At 41.8% G+C, this 27,562-nt stretch overlaps 1 protein-coding gene across 1 annotated transcript; it reads left to right on the plus strand.

Moving 5' to 3' along the window:
• Positions 1-27,469, plus strand: LOC117965612 (transitional endoplasmic reticulum ATPase-like). Its single transcript, XM_059006938.1, has 18 exons — positions 1-595; positions 5,338-5,449; positions 5,924-6,096; positions 6,558-6,700; positions 7,145-7,275; positions 7,626-7,757; positions 7,870-7,972; positions 8,220-8,353; positions 9,258-9,393; positions 10,110-10,222; positions 12,049-12,213; positions 13,416-13,538; positions 14,873-15,085; positions 20,197-20,375; positions 21,873-22,002; positions 22,444-22,602; positions 24,205-24,356; positions 24,644-27,469. Exons 1-18 carry the CDS (start codon positions 576-578, stop codon positions 24,747-24,749), a joined length of 2,424 nt encoding a protein of 807 aa, XP_058862921.1. The 5' UTR covers positions 1-575; the 3' UTR covers positions 24,750-27,469.
• The last annotated feature ends 93 nt before the right edge of the window (positions 27,470-27,562 follow it).

Consider the following 27,562-nt stretch of genomic DNA (forward strand, 5'->3'; position numbering starts at 1 on the left):
TTTGTTAAAACAGCACAGTAAGTAATGTTACTGGTACAGTACTACGATCAGAGCTGGAAGGTTCTCCGCAGTCAGACAAATTCCCTGTGCTGGGACCAAGTCCAGCATTTCAGTGCTGATGTGGGGAAAATATAGGCTCGACACAGGGCTAGGCGCCAGCGCCAACGCAAGACAAATACACGGCCGCAACAAACCAGCTGCAACACACAAACACACAGCTAAACAAACCAGCTGCGACACACAAACACACAGCTAAACAAACCAGCTGCGACACACAAACACACGGCTAAACAAACCAGCTGCGACACACAAACACACAGCTAAACAAACCAGCTGCGACACACAAACACACAGGCGAAACAAACCAGCTGCGACACACAAACACACAGGCGAAACAAACCAGCTGCGACACACAAACACACAGGCGAAACAAACCAGCTGCGACACACAAACACACAGGCGAAACAAACCAGCTGCGACACACAAACAGATGGGCAAAACAAACCAGCTGCGACACATAAACTGTGCTGTTCAGAATCAGATTTTAAACATTAAACAAGACTAACCGGACAGACATGCCAGCTACAGGGGGAGAGTAAGTACCAAATCCGTACTCAACTTTATGTTTCCGTTTGTACCCCGACAAAACATTAACTATAAAAACTGAAATATTTTAATTATATGTTAAATATTATTATAATGTTATATATGCTATTGATGACAACTGACTCTCTTTTTTTCACAATAGCGCTATATATTTTAAACATGTATGTAATTAGATAACCTGTAGTTATCTACTGTATACCGAAATATATTCATATTTATTTAACATAACACTGTACTGCATGTAAATACGTATTTTTACCTTTATTCTAGCTGGTTTATTCTACATAGCTATGGCAATTAAATATATTTTGAACAATTAACAGCTATCCATTCGAATGTATGTCTATGTTAGCTCCCATAGATGTTATTTTGTACTAACATTCTAATATAATTTTCATTGTTAAATTGTAACTTTCGGTTTTGAACCCGTTTTCTGAGAAACATCAGCTATTAGTATAGGATGGAAGCACCTGCCAACCAACCGTCCGTCCTGTCAGATATGATCAGCTTTTATATATTACAAAAAAGTTGGGTAACAAATTAATACAAAGACAATGTGTAATTGTAATTAATTTATTTTCTCTTGCTGTCAAAATAAGCATTAAAAACAAAACAAAACCGAGGTGTCAATATAAAGGCCTGTTTAGCAGCGAAACTCAAAAGCATCGTACTAGTCGGGCACTGCGTTGATTACAACAGTGCTCATTAATCAACACTGTGTTGTAATTGAAAGCACAGGAAAGCTGTGTAGATGCCGCAGTGTTATGTAGGATATTCTGTGCTACTTTATACATCATTGTTAATGTTGCCTCCATTGACTCCCGATATATTTTGTTCGGGACATTTCAGTATTGTGATAATAAAAGACAGGTGATATTAGCAGGGTATTAAGCTGGTTTGACTGCCTTAGCAAGCTAGAATCCAGGTATGATGGGTATTACTTCAGACAATCTGGTCTATCTAAAGGTCAGTTTTATTTTAAGGACTGTATTTTTATTTAGTGTTAGTAACATTCTCTCAAGTTACAGTGCTTTAAAAAAAGAAACTCCCTTCTAAACAGCTTTCATACACTGCAAACTTGATTTGATAAATCAAAATGAACTTTCTTAACAAAACATTCCTTAAAATATTAAAGTTGAGTGAATATGGCCCAAATATTACGATGAAGGTCATGCTTTAGGTTTGATATATTAAAAGTACATTGAAAACTCAGTATTAAGTCCTGTCTGTACCAACACAATGTGGCATTAATACTGAAGGTGCTTGTAACAGGTTAATGCAATATAATTTATATACAAGTCATTCATTTAGCCAGTTCTTTTAACTGGTTAACACTTCAGTTTAATAACTCTATGTGTATTTGTTTTTTGTTTTTAGGAACCGGTCTGTTTTTTTTTTTGTTGTTTAATTTTCATTCAGGGCTGTATGGTCTCATACTAAGGTGTTGCAGTGTAATAGGACAGAAATCTGTTCCTGGTGTTTTAGATGTAACTCTTCAGTTGCTAGGCTATTCCAACTCTCTCTGTAAAGAAATGCTTCCTACTTTCTGTTCTCAACTTACTTTTACTCAGCTTCAATTGATAGTCATCATTTATTATTTCAAAGAACATTTCCGAACAAGAGGAGGCCATTCGACCCATCGGAACATGTCCGGTTCTTATAATTCATCTCAGAAGTTTGTCATGTTGGGTCTTAAAGGACCCCAGTGATTCAACTACATGGCTAGGTAACCCATTCCATACCCTCATCACTCTCTATGTGAAGAAGTGTCTCCTTCCCTCTGTCCTCACTCTGTCTCCACTTCATTTCAGACTGTGTGTCCTCTAGTCCTGGTTTCTGTGCTGCAGTAAAGTATTGATTCAGGCTAACTGTGTCACATGAACTTTCACTGGGACTAGAAATCTGCATTGCATGTTGTATCGCGGGGCTGTCCCACGGATGACCTTTGAGCCCTGCATGGATCACTGAGCTCCCCATTTAGAAGAGCCCCTCAATGGGTTTTAAAAAGACCACAAGGGCCAGTGTTGGGTTGAATCAGGTCCAGTCAAAATGCAAATGATAATGTTTTAAACACATACTGAGGCTTTTGCCTTTTACAGGTTGGCTAAACTGTTCAGTACCTTTATTTTTATTTTTAGAAACACTAAAATAATACATTGATTTTCTTTTAGCATTTCTATGGAGTGTTTAATGGATATGGCTAGCGTCTCTTTTTTTAAAGTATTTTCTGCTATGTCTAGTAAGCTAAACCTAGTTTAAATCGTATCGGTTTACTACAGCTGCACAGCTGACTGAATACTGTTGGATAGCATGGCTCTTTACCAGCTCCCAGTCATCAGTATGACTCTTTAAACCAGAAAATCCTGTATTGAATTGACAGACGGTGCAGCCTGCACTGTAATGGTGAAGACTGTTGGGTTCTCGTGTTCATTACAGCACTTAGACCTTGGAGCTGAGGACTCTCGCCCACACATACATGCCTGTCAGCTCCTGTTACTCCATGTGATGTGTGCAGCTGAATATAGCTGACACAAGGGCTCTGTTTACTGGGAGCAAAGAGTACTGGCTTCTCACACAGACAGACAGCACACAGACAGACAGCTGTTCAGTGGGAAACTGTTATTTAACTGGCATGGGCTTCTTCATGCAAATGATGCCAGGCCACTGTTGGGTCATACTATAAGTTAATATGCGGTGTGTAGGGTCTCTCTTATTGCATTAGAGATGAGGTTGTATAATGCACTAGTGAGACCACACTTGGAGGACTGTGTACAATTCGGGTCACTACAGCATCGAAAGGACATTGTGGCCCTGGAGAGAGTCCAAAGAGCAACCAGACTAATCCCAGGGCTTAAAGGAAAGAAGATATGTTGAAAGAACTGAATGTATTTAGCCTAGAACAGGGGAGGCGAAAGTTTTCCTTTCCATTTCTGGTGTTTGAAGTTGTGAGATCAATCAGCTACTAGGACCGGTCGTGCCTCTATCAGTGTTTTAATGGGGCAAATAACGTTTTTTTTTTTTAATGTATTGAATAAATTGTTTTATATCCAATTTCACATCAAACTTGCTTGATGTACTTGGGACTAACGATGGTGGCCTTAATACTGAATACAGAGGTGGTCCTTAATGTTGAAGGTGGCTTTATATTCCTGTCAATATTAGACCAAATTGGGCCTGTAATAAGGCAGCCTTTATTGTGAGTTGCTTCAGTCTATTTGCTTACCTCTCAGAGGTTCTTATCAGAACTTGTCTCATGTAGCAGTCTATTAAAATCTCTGCATATTCCAAATTGAATGATTAAATACACAAGACAAGCAGAGAGAATATTGCCAGTGGTAATAACAGGTATGAAACTGGAGTTTCAGACCTTGGCTGACACTCTTTAAAGCAAGGTTTGTTGAGTATGTTACTTTGCAGCTGCTGTTAATTTTATTTGCAAGATCTTAAACGCTCCAGGTCAGTTTCTGTTTCATTAATGACTCACCACTGGAAAACAACAAGTTTGCTAACAAGAAAGGGCTGCTGGAGGGCTGGGTAGTGTAGACAAACAGCAGAATCGCTGCACTCTCCTGCCTTTCATCTCTGGAGGGCTGGCTTCTAATCTGGGGGATATGTCGCACAGACAAACAGCAGGCCGAGTTACTAGCCTCAATCCTGCCTTTCATTTCTAGAGGCCTGGGTTCTGGGGTGCTAGGTGGCTAGACACACAGTGAGCTAATTCACTAGCATCTCCTTCTTGCCTTTCACTTTTTTCTGGAGACATGTGTTCCAATCTAGGGGTCTGTGTGGTGCATTTATTTCAATTTGTAATGGATTATCCCGTTGTTGCTAGTCCTTTACAATATGCCTCTTAGATGAATCAGCAACAAGTGTTGGTAGATCTAGCATTGACCACCTTTGTTCATAGTCAGTGCTATATAGAGTGAATCACTTTATTTACCGGCTGGCAATCGCACAACTCCAACTGGGTGAATAGCATTGTTCCAAATTAGCAGTGTTGTTAAGCAGACAAACAGCTTGCTGTAAATTCAGTTGTTTGATTTAGGTTTAAACATGCTGTCTTTGCCATAACATTGTTCTTGTTATATACTCCAGTAACGTACATGGAGGGCTGTGTTTATTTCTCTCACTTGTTAATCAAACACAGCACTTCATTCAATTAAGTAGCGGGGTTCCGGAAAAATATAGCGTTATACATCCCCATGTGTTGCTCCAACTGTTTAAGTAAGGTACCTGTAAATTTTCTTTTCATTGTTAACATCCTCTCAACTTTTTACACTTAAACTTTAAAGTCTGTTTCAAAGCTCTTTTCAAAATATCCGCTGTAGTACACTGGGGTTTGAGATCTGCCCTCTAAATCACTGCAGGAAGAGCGATTAAAAAAAAAAAAAAACATAAATACAAGTGCTCTGGCTTTTCTGTTCTGTACCATATCGTGGATTGTTATTGCTGTGTTACGTGTTTGATAATGTGGGCAATAATCCTCACACTATCAGTGCTTTACAGCGGACATTTTGAAAAGAGCTTTGAAACAGACTTTAAAGTTATAAGTGTAAAAAGTTGTCAGGATGTTAACAACGAAAAGAAAAATGACTAGTACGTTATTTAAACAGTTGTAGCAACATGTGGGGATGTGTAACGCTATTTTTTTCGGAACACCACTAGTCACTCTTTAAGGTCCGCGCCTGTCCTCTATTAATGCCCTGGATGTTGTGCTCTGTGCTTTCCCAGCTCGAAGGGGGAGGATTACTCCACCGCCATCCTGAAACAGACGAAGCGCCCGAACCGTCTTGTTGTGGATGAGGCTCTGAATGAAGACAACAGCATCATCTGCCTGTCCCAGGTCAGTCTGTTGAAGAGAGATCGTCATTCACGTCTTAAGAAACTTCAATTCCCATATTATTTTAATCGCAATTTTAAATGTTCCTCACTACAGCAATCCCCACAACAGCTGAAGAAAACTGAGTCAGTACAGTATGTGTCCACCAATCCCACGACCAAGTCAGTAGCCTCTTTACATCCATGAGCTGCACAGTGGATGTCAGCGAGCTACTGGACCCCTGCAGGTGTCCTCCCTGAGCTAACTGAGCGTTTGGCCAGTAGGGGTCACTGTTGCACGGTGAGGATAAACAGTCACTGCCAAATTGTGCCTCCCTAACCCACGGGAGCACCACAGCCAATGAAAACACTAAAGCAAACCTGCGCCGCCCTGACTGTATCCCTGCACATCAAACGGCCGTGTCTTTACCAGGTGAGCGACTTGGGGACCCACTTAAATACTTCTTACCTGTCTTTAACTCCGAGTTTCCCCCTGCAGAATAAGATGGATGATTTGCAGCTGTTCCGCGGGGACACGGTGCTCCTGAAAGGAAAGAAGCGGCGCCAAACTGTTTGTATCGTCCTCACCGACGAGACCTGCGCAGACGAGAGGGTGCGAATGAACCGCGTCACCCGCAGCAACCTGCGTGTGCGGCTTGGCGATATTATCAGGTATGAGGGCGGAGCTCATGACGCTAGTAGGATTAGAAAGCCTTAGTAAGGGGATGGTGGTAATGCTGCTAGTGTTAATAAGAGGAATGAAAATAGTTTTTAAAGGCTTGGTTAGCACTCCTTTAAGGGGGTGGGGCAGGGGTAATGTTGCTAGTGCTAACAAGAGGTATGAAATACCATTTTAATTCTGTTAGCACTCCTTTAAAAAGGGACCAGTGATATTTGGCCTTATTTTTTGACAGGAGAAACACATGTTAATGTTACAGAATGAGAGTGCTTAAGACAACTTACAATCTACAACCTAGCGGGCCTGACAAAGCAAAGAGTGCAGAAGAAATACACGCTCAACTTGTAGAGACAGCCACCGAACACTCAAACATACATTACAAAAAATACAATCAACTTGATTAGAGGCAGCCAGTGAACTCTCATAAACATACATTACGCGTGTGTGTCTCCAGTGTCCAGGCCTGTCCTGATGTGAAGTATGGGAAGCGGATTCACGTGTTGCCCATCGACGATACCATAGAGGGACTGTCTGGGAATCTTTTTGAAGCATTCCTGAAGCCCTACTTCCTGGAGGCATACCGTCCCGTACACAAAGGTAGGATCCTCCACACTCAGAGCGGGGAGGGAATCTCTGATAATAACATTCCACCGGATGGTTCTTGAGCCGTATATGATCTCCTGCGTACGGCTCTTGGGATTTATAAAAGAGAAGTGAGCCATTTGAGGCTGTTAATTGGGTTGTAAGTACAAGTACAAGATGTCTTTGGTAAGGAAATGCAACTAACACAAAAATATTTTTAATATTTTTTATTTATTTCCTTCATACTATGTAGCTTTGTAGCAAACTACATGTAAACCTGGTCAATTACACCTATTTACAGTCTGAAATGTCTATATTTTGTAAATGTTCAGGAGGTCCTATTAAGGTCTTGTACTGTTTAAATTAAAATGCAACCCTATATATTAACAAATGAGGCAAAAAGCATGGGTAAGTGTAATTTTACCAGGTCTCTCGTCTCCCATTCTCCGCCACTCTAAGGTGATATTTGCCTGATTCGTGGGGGGCTGAGGGCGGTGGAGTTCAAAGTGGTAGAGACTGACCCCACCCCTTACTGTATCGTCGCCCCGGATACCATCATCCACTGCGAGGGACAGCCAATCAAGCGAGAAGTAGGCCATATATTTATTTATTTGTCAATATCCCTGTTTTTCTACCCACACTGAAATGTTCAGTTCCTGCCTTTCATGACAAACTACTGAGCACTGGAGGTGAGGGCCCATCCTCGATATCCACCTGACCAGTAGGGGTCTCTAATGAGCGACAAGGTGAACTATCCACGGACAAACTATTTCCTCCCTAACCCATAGGAGTGCCTCTAGCCAAGATCATCAACTCTACACAGCCAGGATTCAAACCAGCACATTCCAGCCCACATGACTCTCCCTGCGTGCCACTATCAAATACTAAGCTGCTCCTGTTCTCCATTCCTCATGCCCTAACGCTGCCCTGTCTCTGTAAGGATGAAGAGGAGAGCCTGAATGATATCGGTTACGATGACATCGGGGGCTGCAGGAAGCAGCTGGCTCAGATTAAAGAGATGGTGGAGCTTCCTCTCCGCCACCCAGCGCTCTTCAAAGCCATTGGAGTCAAGGTGCGCTAAAGTCTTCAGCACTTTGTGTCTCAGTCATCTCCTGTTTTTTTTAAAAATGGGACTCCAAAACATCTGATACAAATGGGATCCTTTCTTTTTTTGATTTCTTCAGCCCCCTCGAGGGCTCTTGCTGTACGGCCCACCTGGGACAGGTAAAACCCTTGTGGCTCGAGCTGTAGCCAATGAGACGGGAGCATTCTTCTTCCTTATAAACGGTAAGAAGTCTGACCATTTTTCTTGTGATTAAAAAAGTCAAACCTGTTTTAAGAGCAACTTGGTTTGAGTTATCCTAATTCTTCTACTTGTTTATTCCGTACTTGCTCTAAAACACATACCTACACTTTTAAATCATGCGATATAGAGGAAACAAAGTGTGCAATTGAATACAACCATTGGAAAAGCTGTGAGTTTGTTTGTTTGTTTGTTTGTTTGTTTCTTTATTCATTAGCATGTTTTTTCCAGGGCCGGAAATCATGAGCAAACTTGCAGGGGAGTCGGAGAGCAATCTAAGAAAGGCATTTGAGGAAGCAGAGAAAAACGCACCGGCCATTATCTTCATCGACGAGTTAGACGCCATCGCTCCGAAGAGGGAGAAGGTATACGCACACACCGCCACTACACCCACATGCAGACACACACACTCACATACACAGAGACAGGAAAACAAACACACACACAGACAGGCAGACACACACAAATACAGACAGACACAGAGCCAGGAAGACACACACACACAGAGCCAGGCAGACACACACACAGAGCCAGGCAGATACACAACCACACACACACACACACAGGCAGACACACAGAGACAGGTAGACACATACATACACACATGCATATTAATAAGGACATTGCATTGACTTATATTATTTTATAACTTATGATTTTTAACTCCAGTTCACATACTCCACAAAGGGTGGTAAACAAAACACTTTTAAACTTTTAGTTTTTTTTTCTGAGGGGTAAAGAAAAATGAAATCTAAGTGAGGACTATAATTTTGGCTTCATTCTGTTGGCACAATGTTGTACAAAAATTGTCCTCCTGTCATACAAAAGTTGGTACTCACACAGACATGTACAGCGTGGCTGTATTGATATGATTTTAAACTCCAGAAGGGCATGGATCAGCAAAATCGTCAGCATTTGGGATAAAGCAAATACCTGTGCATTAAAAATTTGGCTTTTAAGCCAAAGTTTAGGGTTTGCACACATTATACAGACTGGTGCCTGTACACATACAGGCTGCTCAAACAAATTGCTGAATGTTACTGTAGTTTACATGTTACGTTGCGTTAGTTAACTCTAGACTGTGCTCTTTAATTGTCTTATCTTTTTCCATCATCATTAAGTTTCTAAATGCAAGTAGTTGAGTACAGTTTACTTCAGCCAGTGTACATGTTTACAGATATTTGTAAACATGGAAGCTGTAGCACACACAGTCAGACACTTTCTCCTCATACTGTGGGAGTGAGGGAAACCCTGTTGTGTTCCCCGCAGACTCACGGAGAGGTGGAACGCAGAATCGTGTCCCAGCTGCTCACACTGATGGACGGACTCAAGCAGCGCACTCACGTTGTTGTCATGGCAGCGACCAACAGGCCTAACAGTGTGGACCCAGCCCTGCGCAGGTTCGGTAGGTCAACAGGAATACTGGAGCCCAGTGTGGCATTCTGGGCCGGCAGAATGAAAGAGCAAACATTCGGAATCAAAGTGCAGAAAAAGAGCCTGTAGAATAATTGATAGGAGTTTGGTTTATCAGGAAATGGAAGTTGACAGTAGTAACAAGGTAGAGTTATGTAGAGTAAAACTCAATGTAAACTGCAAGTATGAAGAAATAACTAAAACAAAGCCAAAACGTAGAGTATAGGGAGGCGAAAACACGATTACCAGCTGAGAATATTGTATCTGAGATGCTGTGTGTGTCATTGGCTTGGATTTCTACATTGTGTATTTACATATACTCATTGAACGTTTATTAGATAAATACTATTTTTGTTATCCCACAGTATTGTCTTCTTAACTATCATTTATGTGTATTTGACATTAATAGTCACCAGCATATTTTACCATTGAACAAGCTTGAGCAAGGTGGAATTTCTGTAACGAGGCCATGATAAAAATAACCACTAGCAATGTGCTCCAATAAGTCCCCCCCCCCTGAAACTGTGAACATGTTAGATATTCATGAAATCTCATTATTTGGGGAAGAAATAAACAATAACCTAATTTTTACAATGGGCACATTTTCGAATGATTTTTTTGGGCTTGCTCAAAGACAATTCTGGTGACTTCTTTGAAACCTGGTGGAGATGTGTGTACCCTCTAAATGATTCCTTGTGTCCTGGGCAGGACGGTTTGACCGGGAGATCGACATTGGGATCCCAGATTCCACTGGCAGGCTGGAGATCCTGCAGATACACACCAAGAACATGAAGCTGTCCGACGATGTGGACCTGGAGAGGGTGAGGGTGAGCTCAGGGGAGTGAATACCCACTGCATTGGTTCTCAAAGAGGCTGGAGTGTATTCACTACACTGAACTTCCGTAACAAGTGTGCAACACCAAGTTTAATGCTGTCTTCTTGAGTGCAACTTACACAGCAATTACTCAGAATTAGTTTTCTTACTTTTCGATATTCCTGTAAGTAATTGTAGCTGACAAAATAATTGCATCAATCTTGCCCATTTTGCACTTCTGTTCGCTCCATAGTTCCCAACTGTGCAGTTTATAAAGAAATTCGTACTAGCAGACATGTATTTTCATTTTCAAACAGACATCTGGTACTGCACCAGATTAAAGAAAGGTCACAGTTTTTCTTGCTTTGCCTTCCAGGAAGTGTGTTACTTCTTCACATCCTTGGTTATTTCACCCCAGCAGTGTCATCGGGGTGGAAGCATGTTACTGGCTCAAAGCTGTTAGTCAGTAGGGGAAGCAGGCAGGCTCCCGAGTGGTGCATCCAGTAAAGGCACTCCGCGTGGAGTGCAGGATGCGCCCTATAGCCTGGAGGTTGCTGGTTCGGGTCCAGGCTATTCCACTGCCGTCCGTGAATGGGAGTTCCCAGGGGGTGGTGCACAATTGGCTGAGTGCTGCCAGGGGTGGGGAGGGCTTAGGTCAGCCAGGGTATCCTCGGCTCACCGCGCACCAGCAACCCCTGTAGACTGGCTGGGTGCCTCTGGGCCTGCCTGCAAGCAGCCCAGAGCTGCGTGGTCCTCCTGTAGCTCTGAGGTAGCTGCATGGCAGGCCTGCAGAGTGAAAAGAAGCAGATGGATGACGACACACACACTCCCGAGTCAGTGCGGGGGTTGCAGCGGTGAGCCAGGCTTAAAAATTTGGGCATTTCAAATTTGGGAGAAAATGTGGTAAAAAAACCAATTGGCAGATCTAGATCCCTGCCATAACGTGTGTGCACCAGGCTAGATCAGCCAACGCGTCTCTCATTCTGCGTCCCTTTGCTCTTATTAGCACTAGCACTATGGTGATTGGTTTCTCATGTTAAGGTCTTGGTTCTTGACTAATATTGTATAACAGTACAGTTATAGTATGCTGCTGCTTCCTGCTACTCAATCATGTAATTATTATTGTAGCACTGTGAACTCACCCAATGGACTAGGACTGCAGTCATGTAATTAGTTATACTGTAGCACTGTGAACTCACCCAATGGACTAGGACTGCAGTCATGTAATTAGTTATACTGTAGCACTGTGAACTCAACCAATGGACTAGGACTGCAGTCATGTAATTAGTTATACTGTAGCACTGTGAACTCACCCAATGGACTAGGACTGCAGTCATGTAATTAGTTATACTGTAGCACTGTGAGCTCACTCCAATGGACTAGGACTGCAGTCATGTAATTAGTTATACTGTAGCACTGGGAACTCACTCCAATGGACTAGGACTGCAGTCATGTAATTAGTTATACTGTAGCACTGTGAACTCACCCAATGGACTAGGACTGCAGTCATGTAATTAGTAATACTGTAGCACTGTGAACTCACTCCAATGGACTAGGACTGCAGTCATGTAATTAGTAATACTGTAGCACTGTGAACTCACTCCAATGGACTAGGACTGCAGTCATGTGACCTACAGCAAAGGCTCCTGAATGAAGCACTTTATTCACAGTGCTGTACTTGCAATATCTACTTAAACAGTTGATAAACCTGCACAATAAAAGCGGACTAGCAATCATAAAGAAGGCAAGGAACGGAGTTTGAATGAGCAGTTAGCACTCTCTAAGTAATTGCTATGGATGATATGAAGTGGGTTTATTTGCATCTCCCTGCAGGCTGCCATGGAGACCCATGGTCATGTAGGAGCTGACCTGGCTGCCCTGTGCTCGGAGGCTGCTCTCCAGGCCATCCGGAAGAAGCTGATTGTCATTGACCTGGAGGACGAGACCATCGACGCAGACGTGCTCAACTCGCTGGCCGTCACCATGGACGACTTCCAGGTACACTGTGACTGGGGGGGGTAAGGAATCTGCTCCGAGCGGCTGATGAGCTAATAACACTGACAGCAGCAGAAGACACGTACTGACCTCTCCACTGCTAGTTGAATGGCAAGACGTTCATCTTTGATGCCAATTCATTATTATTATTATTATTATTATTATTATTATTATTATTATTATTATTATTATTATTTATTTCTTAGCTGACGCCCTTATCCAGGGTGGCTCACAATTGTTACAAGATATCACATTATTTTTACATACAATTACCCATTTATACAGTTGGGTTTTTACTGGCGCAATCTTGGTAAAGTACCTTACTCAAGGGTACAGCAGCAGTTTCCCCCAACTGAGATTGAACCCACAACCCTCTGGTCAAGAGTCCAGAGCCCTAACCACTGCTCCACACTGCTACCTCATTAAAGTGGCTGCCAGCTTGCGGTTCATCTTCACATCTCATGTAGAGAATCACTATTTCCTTACAGTTACCAGACAGCCAGTCAATAGAGTAGAGACACCGAAGTACTGAAACATTTCCTAGAAACAATGTAGGATAAGGTCAAATCCCAGACAAGGAGTAGCACTGAAATAAGACATACAGGTTCAATCCACACACTCCAACGAGTGCTCACACTAAAATAAATATTGGTTAAGAGTATCTACTGATAAAAAGTATATAACATAAAACAGCATGTCTAAAAGGGGTATAAAAGGCATTTTCTGAGAGTGCAAAAGCAACTCGTTGATGTTTATTTCAGTAGCACACATGTGACCAGTACAGGGGGTGCAGCAAGCTAGTCGTTCTGCTCCCTGCTGCAGGTGACGTCAGGCAGACTGCAGCCGAAGCCAGGTGACGCATTTACTCAGGGAAGCTAGAACACCTGTATGGGTTGGCAACTGGAACTGAAGTGCAGCTTTTGAACTGAGGTCAAAGCAACACAGACTTATCAAAATAAAAATACAAAAAACAGTGTTTCACTTATTACATTAAGCATCATTAAAATGTAACAGAACAGTAAGAATAAATCATAAAAATGTAATTTTAACACCTTTTATTTATTATAAGCTTTCCTGAGTGTTTTAATAACTTGAGTAAGTATCTTCCAATGAAATTGCGTGATGCATTGACCTTTGAACTCTGCTGGTCCAACTGAAGCAGATGGGAAAGTTTCATTGTCTGTGTGTGTGTGTGTGTCTGTTAGTGGGCGCTGGGGCAGAGCAATCCTTCAGCTCTGCGGGAGACGATGGTGGAGGTACCGCAGGTTAACTGGGAGGATATCGGGGGTCTGGACGAGGTGAAGAGAGAGCTACAGGAACTGGTGCAGGTAACTTGTTCTTGTCAGTAACACCATGCACTCACTCCTAAACTATGAGCTTACACTTCAGAGAAGTATGTAGCCGTCACATTTACACATTATAAATAAGATCCCACTCCAGTCTCAATCAACACAACCCCGATTTCAAACGCATGCAGATCAGTTTGATATAAAACTAAAACACTCCATTAAAGCAACAGCACAACTATTAAGATATTAACAAAATCACACCACTACAGTATGCCAGAAAATATTATCTACGATTCTCGATCTTCCCCCTCATTTATTTATTTAAATTTGATTTCCCGCTTGTACAAAGTTTTTACATATTTATTTACTGTTTATTTGTAATTTATTTAGTTTCTTTTCCTCTCTTCTATTCTTGCCTACATGACTAACTAGCCCCTGTCACCTCTGAGAAGCTCCTACTCGTGGATAATCAGCACACACCCACTCCTCTCCATGTGACCATTAAGAGACCATTCACACTGTATCAATTAGGAGTCCACACTCCAAAATAATTCATCTCAAACCACTGCATCGTTTGAAGACACAGAAAAAGGCTTCTAGTCTAAACGTTTGTCATTGAATTTAAGTTTATTGTAGTATTTCTAACTTGTAAGAACTTGACAAATATTTCTGCTAACAGTATTATCAGTGTGTGTCCTAAGTTTCCCTCCCCTATCCTAAGTTAAGAAATGAGACACGCCAAGGTTTTGTTTCTTTTTTGTAAGTTACCTCACTGCTAGTTCATTGTTGGTATTTTATTATGGGATGCTTAAACCAGTAAGGTTCGCTACTAGGGCTTTTTTTCTCCCCCAACTTCACAGTTCAAAGGTCAATGCAGTGCTCCTTATGGATCAAGATCAGCACAAGCACAATACATACCAGCAAGTCCTGCTGCTATTCACTGGATGAAAGCAAAATCTGTAATCGTACCATACAAAACGACTACTGATAATCGTTCTTATTTTTAATGCAAAAAAAAAATTGAGCGCTATATCAATACATGCTGCTCATAAACTGCTTTCCATTTCAAAAGGAAGAATGTCCTGTTTTTTTTATTATGTAAGCAACATGTATTAAGAACTTAAGCACTTCCTGGATAGACAGATTATGAGCAGGTTACAGCTCTCAGGGCTACTGCGATACTGCATATCTTCCCTAATTCCACCAACTTGGTTAGGCACACATACCACCAACACGAGGTACAGACTGCACTGGAAACTGCAGTAACCAGGATCAGTAGCTCCCCTCCCTTCTTAAAGGTGCATGTCACTTTAATAAGCACGACCAGCCAGCTCCTGCTTGTGTTAAACCTGTGTGTTAAACCTGTCCTGCAGTACCCTGTGGAGTACCCTGACAAGTTTCTGAAGTTCGGGATGACCCCCTCTCGTGGGGTGTTGTTCTACGGACCCCCAGGCTGTGGGAAGACCCTCCTGGCCAAAGCCATCGCCCACGAGTGCCAGGCCAACTTCGTGTCCATCAAAGGGCCGGAGCTGCTAACCATGTGGTTCGGGGAGTCTGAGGCCAACGTGCGTGACGTCTTTGACAAGGTGAGGACCTAGGACAGGTAATGAAGACCGGTACTGGTGTGAGAAACAAAGATCAGAGTTAACTAATGCATTCCACCTGTTCAGATTCATGTCATATCATTTTCTGTTTTACTCGTCGTGTCCTAGTGACTTTTAAAATGTTTGAAGCACCCCTGTGGCCTAATCTCGCTGTCTCAGTCGTGTTTAAACTAAACAGGAGTGTAACCACTAACCTGTCCCCCCTGCAACACTGTCTTTAGTGGCTCTAAAATACCTCATTAACGGATACAACAAATAACAAATGTGGCATTTCTTTGTCAGAATTGCACATACTCTTTTAATTTATATATATATATATAATATACAGTACTGTGCAAAAGTTTTAGGCAGGTGTGAAAAAATGCTGTAAAGTAAGAATGCTTTCAAAAATAGACATGTTAATAGATTATATTTATCAATTAACTAAATGCAAAGTGAGTGAACAGAAGAAAAATCTAAATCAAATCCATATTTGGTGTGACCACCCTTTGCCTTCAAAACAGCATCAATTCTTCTAGGTACACTTGCACAAAGTCAGGGATTTTGTAGGCATATAGTCAGGTGTATGATTAAACAATTATACCAAACAGGTGCTAATGATCATCAATTCAATATGTAGGTTGAAACACAATCATTAACTGAAACAGAAACAGCTGTGTAGGAGGAATAAAACTGGGTGAGGAACAACCAAACTCAGCTTACAAGGTGAGGTTGCTGAAGACAGTTTACTGTCAAAAGTCATACACCATGGCAAGACTGAGCACAGCAACAAGACACAAGGTAGTTATACTGCATCAGCAAGGTCTCTCCCAGGCAGAAATTTCAAGGCAGACAGGGGTTTCCAGATGTGCTGTCCAAGCTCTTTTGAAGAAGCACAAAGAAACGGGCAACGTTGAGGACCGTAGACGCAGTGGTCGGCCAAGGAAACTTACTGCAGCAGATGAAAGACACATCATGCTTACTTCCCTTCGCAATCGGAAGATGTCCAGCAGTGCCATCAGCTCAGAATTGGCAGAAAACAGTGGGACCCTGGTACACCCATCTACTGTCCGGAGAAGTCTGGTCAGAAGTGGCCTTCATGGAAGACTTGCGGCCAAAAAGCCATACCTCCGAAGTGGAAACAAGGCGAAGCGACTCAACTATGCACGAAAACACAGGAACTGGGGTGCAGAAAAATGGCAGCAGGTGCTCTGGACTGATGAGTCAAAATTTGAAATATTTGGCTGTAGCAGAAGGCAGTTTGTTCGCCGAAGGGCTGGAGAGCAGTACACGAATGAGTGTCTGCAGGCAACAGTGAAGCATGGTGGAGGTTCCTTGCAAATTTGGGGCTGCATTTCTGCAAATGGAGTTGGGGATTTGGTCAGAAATAATGGTCTCCTCAATGCTGAGAAGTACAGGCAGATACTTATCCATCATGCAATACCATCAGGGAGGCATCTGATTGGCCCCAAATTTATTCTGCAGCATGACAACGACCCCAAACATACAGCGAAAGTCATTAAGAACTATCTTCAGCGTAAAGAAGAACAAGGAGTCCTGGAAGTGATGGTATGGCCCCCACAGAGCCCTGATCTCAACATCATCAAGTCTGTCTGGGATTACATGAAGAGAGAGAAGCAACTGTGGCTGCCTAAATCCACAGAAGAACTGTGGTTAGTTCTCCAAGATGTTTGGGCTAACCTACCTGCGGAGTTCCTTCAAAAACTGTGTGCAAGTGTACCTAGAAGAATTGATGCTGTTTTGAAGGCAAAGGGTGGTCACACCAAATATTGATTTGATGTAGATTTTTCTTCTGTTCACTCACTTTGCATTTTGTTAATTGATAAATATAAACTATTAACATGTCTATTTTTGAAAGCATTCTTACTTTACAGCATTTTTTCACACCTGCCTAAAACTTTTGTACAGTACTATATATATATATATATATATATATATATATATATATATATATATATATATATATATATATATATAATATATAAAGAATCAGAGCAGTAGTATTGCTCTTTCGGTTTATTAAATGCTTTAACAATTGGATTGGTTGGTTGCACAGACCACCATAAATCCCAAGTAATAAGCAATCTGGGCGATTCAGTGCTTTTACAGGTTTAACAGCATATTATATGGTTATCATATGCTTAGCCTTCAAGCTACAAAATGCAAAAAGCTAAAGCCCCCACAGCTATGTCCTATAACATTCAATAGATCACTCTCTTCAAACTAACACATCATTTCTATACCTTATAGCAATGCATCCAATATAAGATATATAAAGATATAAATTATAATATATGCTTCCCTTCCAGTTTACGCTGTATTGTCTTATAGTCAAACTGAACAGTTCCTCTGTTTTTTGTTGCAGTAAAACCTTTATATAAACTAAACATGTATATTCGTTAGTTTAATTGATATTTTAATAATTAAAAGACTTTTTGTTTAGTTGGAGACAGAAACTGAACTAATTCTTAAATTGATCAAATTAAATGAACACCATCTCAAATGTGTCTTAACAATTTGTTTACCGCATTGTCAATGTCAGGTGTCCGTTATAATAAACTTTTAATATGTTATTTCAATAGTTTAACTTTAAATGACTCTATAACATATATTCCCATTTCAGATACTTCAGTAATTCTATTTTACTCCATTGATCTGTTATGAAGTCATTTAAGCTTTCAATGGAAGGTCCAGTTATTTTCATCTATTGTTAACATGTTAGATTTTAATAGTTTTATAGTGATTGAACTAAATCTGAGACATCCTAGCCTTTTGCCAATTTTTGGTGTTGATTAATATGAATCACTACTGTTAGCATTTTCTAATACTCATCATTTTAGACTAAATTTTACTCAGTAAACCAGTCCTATGCTTTTTGTTCCCATTTCTTCTTGCCAGGTTCTAATTCATTTCTGTGATATATAGAAAATGTTTATTTTAATATAAACTCCTATCTTCTGTTATCCTAAAGGTATTTTGTTCATTAACATTAACGAGATTGCTCATTATAGAGAGGATCTTGGCTTTTAACCCTTTGCAGTTAATTTATTCAGCGTCTCAGGCGCGTCAGGTCCAATTTATTTTCACATGCGCTGTTTAAAAGTAATTTTATTCATAGTAAAACAGGTTTTAAAAGGCACTGCATATCAACAGGACACTCAGTACTGCATCTCCAGCCCCACCCCACTCCTTGTTCACTGTATTTACCACATATCTCTTCATAGTTATGCATACTGATAAATCATCTCCTGATCACTCGTTTTATCACCAAACTCCTCAATAATGCGATCCAAGTCATTATTTTATTACTAAAATCTTATACAGATCTGCCTCCTTTTTTTTGGCTTCTATTAGTCTCACTCGGCCATTGAAAGCTTTTCTCTGTTTTTTCCGGAGAAAAAACGACTAGAGACCTGTGCTTGACGTCTTTTTGATGATGTCGGACAGGGTCCGACATCGGACCGGAAAGGAAAAATTGTAATGTTAGACCTGGTCCGACATAAGACCACAAAGGGTTAAATCGCTGACCATCAAAAAATCCCAGCTACATTGGCCAAAACCAATGAGTCATCTTCAACACTGCTTTTTACTACCAGCAGGTAAGGACGAGGTTACAAATCGGTTCACTGTATATGTAAAGATACAGTTTATACTTTAAGTGATTTTATAACATGTAGTTCTAATTCAGATACTTCCATATAGCAATCTCTTATAAACTGCAATTCTATTTTACTCCATTGATATACACAGAAGGCAAGAGGTTAATTTTTAATTAGGCGCCTGCTTGGCAGCAAATGAAACCTTGAATATTAAATCTTAGGACTCTTCATACATTTACTTAATGTTATTATATTAGGTTTCTTATTTATTTAAATACTTTTGTTTTTTCTTACTATAAATTGAACTTAGTTCGATTGCTTCTGGCATATTAACTCTGTTCCATAGAGTTTGCCATTCTGCTCTTGCGGGATCAGAATGTTTTGAGGCTCTGAGTCTATAAAAAAGATGCTTTTGTCTGATAAGGGAGGCTTGGAACATTCAGCAGGTCAGCCTGACCTTTTGATACCAGGAGCTCTCTTTTTCAGACCTTACACAGACTTATTCAAAAGGATACAAAATACAGGATCATACAACATTACTATTAGCAGTGTATTTCATTCTATAGCATCCAAACCATATCTAATAAGTCAGCTTGTTCACAGCAAGATTCGAATTCTCCTCCTGGCTCAGCTCGAAGTGGTTCTGCGAACACCACAACAGGCCTGTGCATCCAGTGTTTTACATCACAGGTGTGGGCGACCAAGGGTCTTTACTTGATACCTGCAAAAACTTGAATCTTTTTAGCTGGGCTCCCATCTCTACATTCTCATTCCCATCATCCGTGGGCAAACACATTTTAACTGAATCTGGGTCCATCAAAGAACTGCACACCCTTGCAACTGAGGCCTTCCATGCAAAAGGATCTAATGACTTATAGCACAAAAGGGACGTGCCATTACCGTCTGTGACATCTTACATCCACAATGGTGTTGCAGGGGGACAGGTTATTAGCTACATTCTGATGTACCAGAAGTGCTTGGAGGTTAGACATGATTCTGAGAGCTCAGTGGATGCCTTAACTGGTACAGAAAAATGATACAAAATTAATCTAAACAAAAATAAGTTAGTTAAGATAACTAATATTTTCTACCCATACTAAATTGCCATTTAATCTGACTTCAAAGAGATTGTTGACAATAAGCAGAGACAGCAATAATGCCTTTTCCCTTTTTAAATTCCTCATACTAGTACATTGCTGTGTACTTTGTAATCTAGGCAAAAGCGGTTCCTTCAACCTTTCCTTTTTGTAGCATCATATGGCAGCCTGTTATCATTGCAGCTACTTTACAAGTTTTCTTGTTATTATAATAGTAACCTATTTTAAAATACTGTTGTCTTTAAAAATGAAATACATTTGTTAACATGTTATTACAAAACTGTGGTAACAGTAAATAAAGACTTACAGCTTTGACAATGATTTGACAATGATAGAAGTAGGTGTGTGCAGCTGTTGATTTCTGGTTGCTTGTCTCTTTCTCTCTCTCTCTCTGCAGGCCAGACAGGCAGCCCCGTGCATCCTATTCTTTGATGAGTTGGACTCTATTGCCAAGTCAAGGGGGGGCAGTGCGGGGGACGGGGGAGGGGCTGCGGACCGTGTCATCAACCAGATCCTCACGGAGATGGACGGCATGACCAACAAGAAGAACGTCTTCATCATCGGAGCCACAAACAGGTCCTGACGCATTCATCAAGAATGTAGCAAACTGTATTTTAATAAGCAAAACGGAAATCAAAACATTCTTTAAATACCTCACGAGAGCAAGCGGTTTCACAGTCTAACTAAAGGAAATATGTTATCTCCCTGGGTTATTTCACATGAGCAGTGGCTTCTGGGTCATGTTACTGGCTGAAAGCATGTCAGTCAACAGGTGAAGCAGCTGATTGGTTATTGACAGGAAAGAAGCCAGTGAAGGGGTGGGGACAACTATTTAAATCAAACAGAGGTTTCTTTAACCAAGAGTAAAACCAGATATCTTAAGTTTTTTTTAAAGAAACATCATTAAAAGGTTCAGATATGGTCTGTGTAAGGGGCTTTTACCAGAGTTCTGAAACAGCTCTTGAGTTCTAGTTGCCTGGCATAGATACATACTGAAGAAACATACCCAACAGCATTGGAAAGAGGCGTGAGAGTGAGTGCACTCGAGCAGGAATGGAAAGAGGCGTGAGTGAGTGCACTCGAGTAGGATTGGAAAGGTGAGAGTGAGTGCACTCGAGTAGGATTGGAAAGAGGTGTGAGTGAGTGCACTCGAGCAGGATTGGAAAGGTGAGAGTTAGTGCACTCGAGCAGGATTGGAAAGAGGCGTGAGTGAGTGCACTCGAGCAGGATTGAAAAGAGGCGTGTGAGTGAGTGCACTCGAGCAGGATTGGAAAGGTGAGAGTGAGTGCACTCGAGCAGGATTGGAAAGGTGAGAGTGAGTGCACTCGAGCAGGATTGGAAAGAGGCGTGAGTGAGTGCACTCGAGCAGGATTGGAAAGGTGAGAGTGAGTGCACTCGAGCAGGATTGGAAAGAGGCGTGAGAGTGAGTGCACTCGAGCAGGATTGGAAAGAGGCATGAGTGAGTGCACTCGAGCAGGATTGGAAAGGCGTGAGTGCACTTGAGCAGGATTGGAAAGAGGCGTGAGAGCAGGTGCCACTGTAGGGAGGGCAGTCCAGCTGGTTAGGCTGCTCCAGGAGTCAGCGGAGTGATGGACAGAGAAAATATGGCTTGTCAAGCCTATCATATTAATGACTAAATATGCTGTGCTAGTATCCCTCGATGCTAGCACACCTTCCAGCACCTTGTTGAGTCACATTGTGTCAAGGCTGTGATCAGGGCAAACGGTAGCCCGGCCAGGCAGTGTTTGTAACATATGCTAGGTCAGTGTCTTCATATTAGTAAGTGCCAATACAATCATACACAACACTGCCAGCAAAGCAAAAGGAAATTTGGCAGATCACTAGATGGCGCCGGCTCTCCCCTCTATAGCTGATCCAGCCCATGTTACATATATCTATGGCAGGCACTAAAAAGAGCAGTTTTGAACTCAAGACCATTTTAACACCATTATTATAAACATCATCAAATTATTAGTATTTAAGAAAATGTCTTTCACTGAATTTGGTGCAATGGCCCATAGGGTCTGAACTGAAACCTGCTGACTCCCTGTTTGTACTACTGCCTGTCCCCAGGCCAGATATCATTGACCCTGCAATCCTGCGGCCTGGCAGACTGGACCAGCTCATCTACATCCCCCTGCCGGACGAGCGCTCGAGAGTGGCCATCCTGAGAGCTAACCTGCGCAAGTCGCCCATCGCCCGGGTACCCATGCCATGCAGAGCCTTTAAACGAGTGCCACCCAGCGCTTCAATAACCATTGGGATTGCTTTATTAACATTAATACTGACCTCCCGTCTGCTGTGCTGAGAATCTAGTGGTTCTTCACTTGTTGTAGACAGGCTTTGTTTATAGGACTGGAGATTGAGAAAGAACCAGAACCTAGAAGAACATAAGAACAGTTTGGGATGAGAAAAGGCATCAAGGCCTCGAATAGGAGGATCTGATTTAAAAGGACAGGATCTAGCTATTTCTTACACTCTACAGTGTTTTAGATCCTACTATACCATCTGATAGGCTATTCCACACATTTACAACTGTAAAAAAAGTGCTTCCTACCTAATGTTCTAAACTTTTATTCAGCTTAAATTTATGCCCTGTGAGTTTGAACTACAAAACATTGATGGGCATTGCTTTTGTTTGTAGGACGTTGATCAGAATTACCTGGCTAAGATCACAGAGGGCTTCTCCGGGGCGGACCTCACTGAGATCTGTCAGCGAGCATGCAAGCTGGCCATCCGAGAAGCTATCGAGGTGGAGATCAGAATGGAGAGGGAGAGACAGAGCCATCCAGAGACAGCCATGGTGAGTGCAGACAGAATCCCACTCCACGGTGAAGCAGACACCTCAGACCCTTCTGAATTGAGAGGCTCACAGAATCCCACTCCACGGTGAAGCAGACACCTGAGACTCCCTTCTGAATTGAGAGGCTCACAGAATCCCACTCCACGGTGAAGCAGACACCTCAGACCCTTCTGAATTGAGAGGCTCACAGAATCCCACTCCACGGTGAAGCAGACACCTGAGACTCCCTTCTGAATTGAGAGGCTCACAGAATCCCACTCCACGGTGAAGCAGACACCTCAGACCCTTCTGAATTGAGAGGCTCACAGAATCCCACTCCACGGTGAAGCAGACACCTCAGACCCTTCTGAATTGAGAGGCTCATAGAATCCCACTCCATGGTGAAGCAGACACCTCAGACCCTTCTGAATTGAGAGGCTCACAGAATCCCACTCCACGGTGAAGCAGACACCTCAGACCCTTCTGAATTGAGAGGCTCACAGAATCCCACTCCACGGTGAAGCAGACACCTCAGACCCTTCTGAATTGAGAGGCTCACAGAATCCCACTCCATGGTGAAGCAGACATCTCAGACCCTTCTGAATTGAGAGGCTGACTGATTTGGACCTCACGCTCAGCTCATATAAACATTTGGATCAAGGCTCATCCCTCCCCACCTACTAAGGGGATCTTATTTAGAAGACACATAAAATATGTGTCATCCATGCCATTGAGTTAAACAAGCAATAGTAACATCTTCAACAATGGAAACACAATACATTCAAGAAGTCACACAATACTGTAGTATAGATTGCAAGGCTGTACTTTTAAACTTATAATTAGAGCTTCTAACTGTTGGTTTTAACTGATAAAAAAAAAACCCATACAACACCCCTGATACAAAAACATATACAATAAACACCGAAAAAACATTGGAAATGGTTACTCAATTCACATTGACTTGACCCCTTTCCCCGTAAAAATAAATAGAAAATTGCCTATAAAAATAATCAAAAATACTTTCCCAATGTAGTTGGGCAATGTCCCTCCTTCCTGACTTATAATTTGCATTGATTTGTTCTGAATACTTTAACCCCACCCCAACTACTGAGTGGTAGCAAATAACTACATTTCTATAGGAGGATTGTACACGCTTCCAAGAAATTTAAAAAGAGATTACAATTTATTACGGAGCATTGTTCTTGCTCACGAGACTTAAAGCTATATTACAGTTCAATTGGGTTGATTTACACGCTCGTGGAATTTAAAACAGAATTGCAATTTGTGGCGAAATGTTAAAAAATGCTTAAACACACAAAAAACCCCAGAAGAATGTGCCTGTGACCATAAGGATTTTGTTGTGGAAGACAGCAAAGGAAAGAAGGTACAAACGTGCAAGTACTGTGCAAAAACGGCCAAAAATTTTGGAAAGTAACCGAAAACAATTATTTCGTACAGTAAATAAAAAGCGAAAGCTAGCTACTGGGAAGAGAGGCAGCATCTGAAAAGAGTTTAAAACATGGTATTCTTACATGTAGTTTATGGAGGGTTTGATACATGAGCAGTTGTATTGGGCAGGCAGGATGATGTGGGGCCCTGGTGACTGTGTGTGTCTCTCTGCAGGAAGAGGACTCGGACCCAGTCCCTGAGATCAGGAAGGATCACTTTGAGGAGGCCATGAGATTTGCGCGCCGCTCCGTCAGCGACAATGACATCCGCAAGTACGAGATGTTCTCTCAGACCCTGCAGCAGAGCAGGGGCTTCGGGACCTTCAGGTGAGAGCAGAAGAGCCAGGATCTGCAATCCACTCATACTAAGGTTATTCGTTATTTATCCCCATTAGCACCTAGCCTGTAAATCTTGCTTTCTAAGGTGTCTAGCGGCTGATGAGTTCATAATACTGACATCAACATCAAACATGTACTTACCTCTAGAATACAGAGAGCTTTTGTCTTGAACCGAGAGGTTAGCGGTTTGCGACGAGCCCTTGCCTTCACATTCAATTGAAAAGGCTGACATGCCCAGCTGTTACAGCCTGTGTTTCTGTGCTGTTTTGTTCCAGATTCCCCTCTGGGACCCAGTCTGGCAGTGGAGAGAGTTCAGGACAGGGAGACAGTGACCGGGGAAACCTCTACAGAGACGAGGGAGATGAGGACCTGTACCAGTGAAACAGTAAACACGAGGACAGCACACAGCCTGGGGCTCGCCTGCACACTGCCTGGTAGCATGACTGGATACACAGCCTGGGCCCTCAACAAAGTGTCCCCATGGCGCTTTGCCACCAGTATATTGAACCGGGTTTAGGAAATAAATATAAATCACCTGTGTCATGCACTTGGCTTTGTAAGTCTCGCCTGAAAGACTTTAAAAAATGATCTCTGGTACAGTATTAGGTTAAAGAAATGTGTTTGCGAGCCATGCTTTCATCTAGTCCTGCACTTTCTAGGTCAGTTCACCTGGTGAGTGCTTCTCCTGGTGAGTGACTTGCTTTGCTTTGTAGCCAGTGATGTGGCCTCAGAAGACACTGACGACACTTACTGACTACCCCAAAGTAAGGCATGAGATTTCTGAAACAGTTTTGAACCTTTTTCTGCATTGTTAGCTTCAGTTTCAGAAACCATGTTGTCAAATCTGATTTTATTTATTAATTTTTTTAAGTAATTGTAGCTAATAAAACAGTTCCAGAAAATGTGTTTGCCATGCACATCCATTCATTATTTATGTTTAACATGTATTTTAATAGCTGGTACTACACTAGGTTAAAGAAAACTGTTTCCAAGCCATGCTTTTAGACTGTCTTGTCTTTCCTGAGTCATTTCACCTGGAAGGTAAAATTATCCCCACCCCTTCACTGGCTTCTTTTCTGTCAACAACCAATCAGCCCCTTCCCCTATTGACTGACATACTTTCAGCCAATAACAAGCTTTGACTCAGTGCAAACAGATGAGAATAAGGCATAGAAAACGAAAGCTTCCTTTAATCTAAAATAGTACCAGATATTGTGATTTTATATTAAAATACACATGGGCTGTAACGTGTTTGTTTTAAAACTGCTCATCTGAGATGTATGTAGTTAATGGAAGTGCAACACAGGTAAGATCGATTGAATGAATTTGCTAGCTACAATTACTCAGTCAGTTTATATTTGCCCTCATCAATATTGAACTTGATTTGCTATGACTTTCCAACAAGATCAGAACAGGAACACACTTGTTTATTTTTATTTTGTATTATTTCTGTGATGATTTCACTGAGTTCAAGAGCTGCTCTTCTCTGCTAGTTACCTGCCATAGACGTATAACCAGGGCAAGATCAGCCAGAGTGTCTTTATGAAAAAGTAAGAGCCAGCGCCATCTAGCTAGAAGTTATTACTGGCAAAGCAAACAACAACAATAGCAAAGCTGTGCCCAGATGCTGCTGGCTCTGACTTCTTGCCTGTCAAAGGCAACTGGAACTGAACACCTTCAAAGTAACGACGCTTTTTTCTCGTTACAGAGACACATACGTTTTTTTAGTATAATTAACTTGACAAATACTAGGGTTGATTTCATTAAGATTGTCATTTAGTTGTATTTCTTTTGGGTTAAAGAGCAAGTAACATAAGAAAAATAAGAACGTTTACAGACGAGAGGAGGCCATTCGGCCCATCTTGCTCTCTTGGTTGTTAGTAGCTTATTGATCCCAGAATCTCATCAAGCAGCTTCTTGAAGGATCCCAAGGTATCTGCTTCAACAACATTACTGGGGAGTTGGTTCCAGACCCTCACAATTCTGTGTAAAAAAAGTGCCTTCTATTTTCTGTTCTGAATGCCTCTTTATCTAATCTCCATTTGTGACCCCTGGTCCTTGTTTCTTTTATCAGGTCGAAAAAGTCCCCTGGGTCGACATTGTCAATACCTTTTAGGATTTTGAATGTTTGAATCAGATCACCACGTAGTCTTCTTTGTTCAATTCTTTTAGCCTGTCTGCATACGACATGCCTTTTAAACCCGGGATAATTCTGGTTGCTCTTCTTTGCACTTTTCCTAGAGCAGCAATATCCTCTAGTAGTGCAAAGACAAGGGTAAGGTGGAATATACAGTAATCCGTCGCTTATACGACTGCAGTGGGAGCAGAGTAAGGGGCGGATATGTAAAAAGTCAGATGAATGAATCCTGTTTTAAATACCATTATACACAGCTGTAACAATTATTATATTCACACAATTTTTGTTTTAAGATTCAGCTTTTATTAGGCAGCTCCCCTATATCCCTTGTTTAGAAAGATACAGGGTATTAATGCTTGTGACAGAATATCCATCTGCCGTGTGGGTGCGTGCGTTCGCTGTTGAGTGACAGGCAGGAGAACGAGACGGAGGTTGAAGTTGATACGCCCCCTGCAGGAGAACAGGATTTATTTACAAATCAACACTGAACAGCTCACATGACACTACCAGCAAAGGCAGCACACGGAACACATACAGCACAATGTACGGAAACTTTGGTGGGATCTACAATCTCTGAACTAATCTTCTCTGTTCTATAATAACAGCTTGATCGTGGCGGATATGCGATGGGCGGATACACGATGGATTACTGTATAAAGAAACATTTGAAGCCAGTTGCCCGTGGTTTGAGTTGCCTCTACAGCTTCCCTCGGTAGACTGAGCTGAGGGAGTCTACAAGTTGCTACAAGTTTGCCTCCCTGGATTTCTTACCCCTCGTGTCATCTATAAACCTAACGGTGTCTTGCTTTACTTTAGTACTGGTGGCAACCCAGTCCCCATTGTGTCTCTGCCCCTCACTCTGGACAGACAAGATATTTTACACGTGGAGTGTCTGTGTGTGTGTATTAATGTGAGTGTGTTTGATGTGCGTTTACAGAATAAATCAGAGTCCTTGGTTACTTACCCTCATTGGCTGTTTCTTTCTTTTCAAGGGCCTCTACAGTTTTAACCACTTAATTAACCACCAAACCTATTGGCTTGGTTCACTACACACAAC

The sequence above is a fragment of the Acipenser ruthenus genome, chromosome 34 (assembly GCF_902713425.1).
Source record: "Acipenser ruthenus chromosome 34, fAciRut3.2 maternal haplotype, whole genome shotgun sequence".
NCBI lineage: Eukaryota > Metazoa > Chordata > Actinopteri > Acipenseriformes > Acipenseridae > Acipenser > Acipenser ruthenus.

Coding starts and splice junctions, on each gene's coding strand:
- LOC117965612 (XM_059006938.1), top strand. CDS start 576: ATGCCAGCTACAGGGGGAGA. Junction 13,539..14,872: donor AGCTACAGGAACTGGTGCAG/GTAACTTGTTCT, acceptor CCTGTCCTGCAG/TACCCTGTGGAGTACCCTGA. Junction 22,003..22,443: donor GCAAGTCGCCCATCGCCCGG/GTACCCATGCCA, acceptor TTTTGTTTGTAG/GACGTTGATCAGAATTACCT.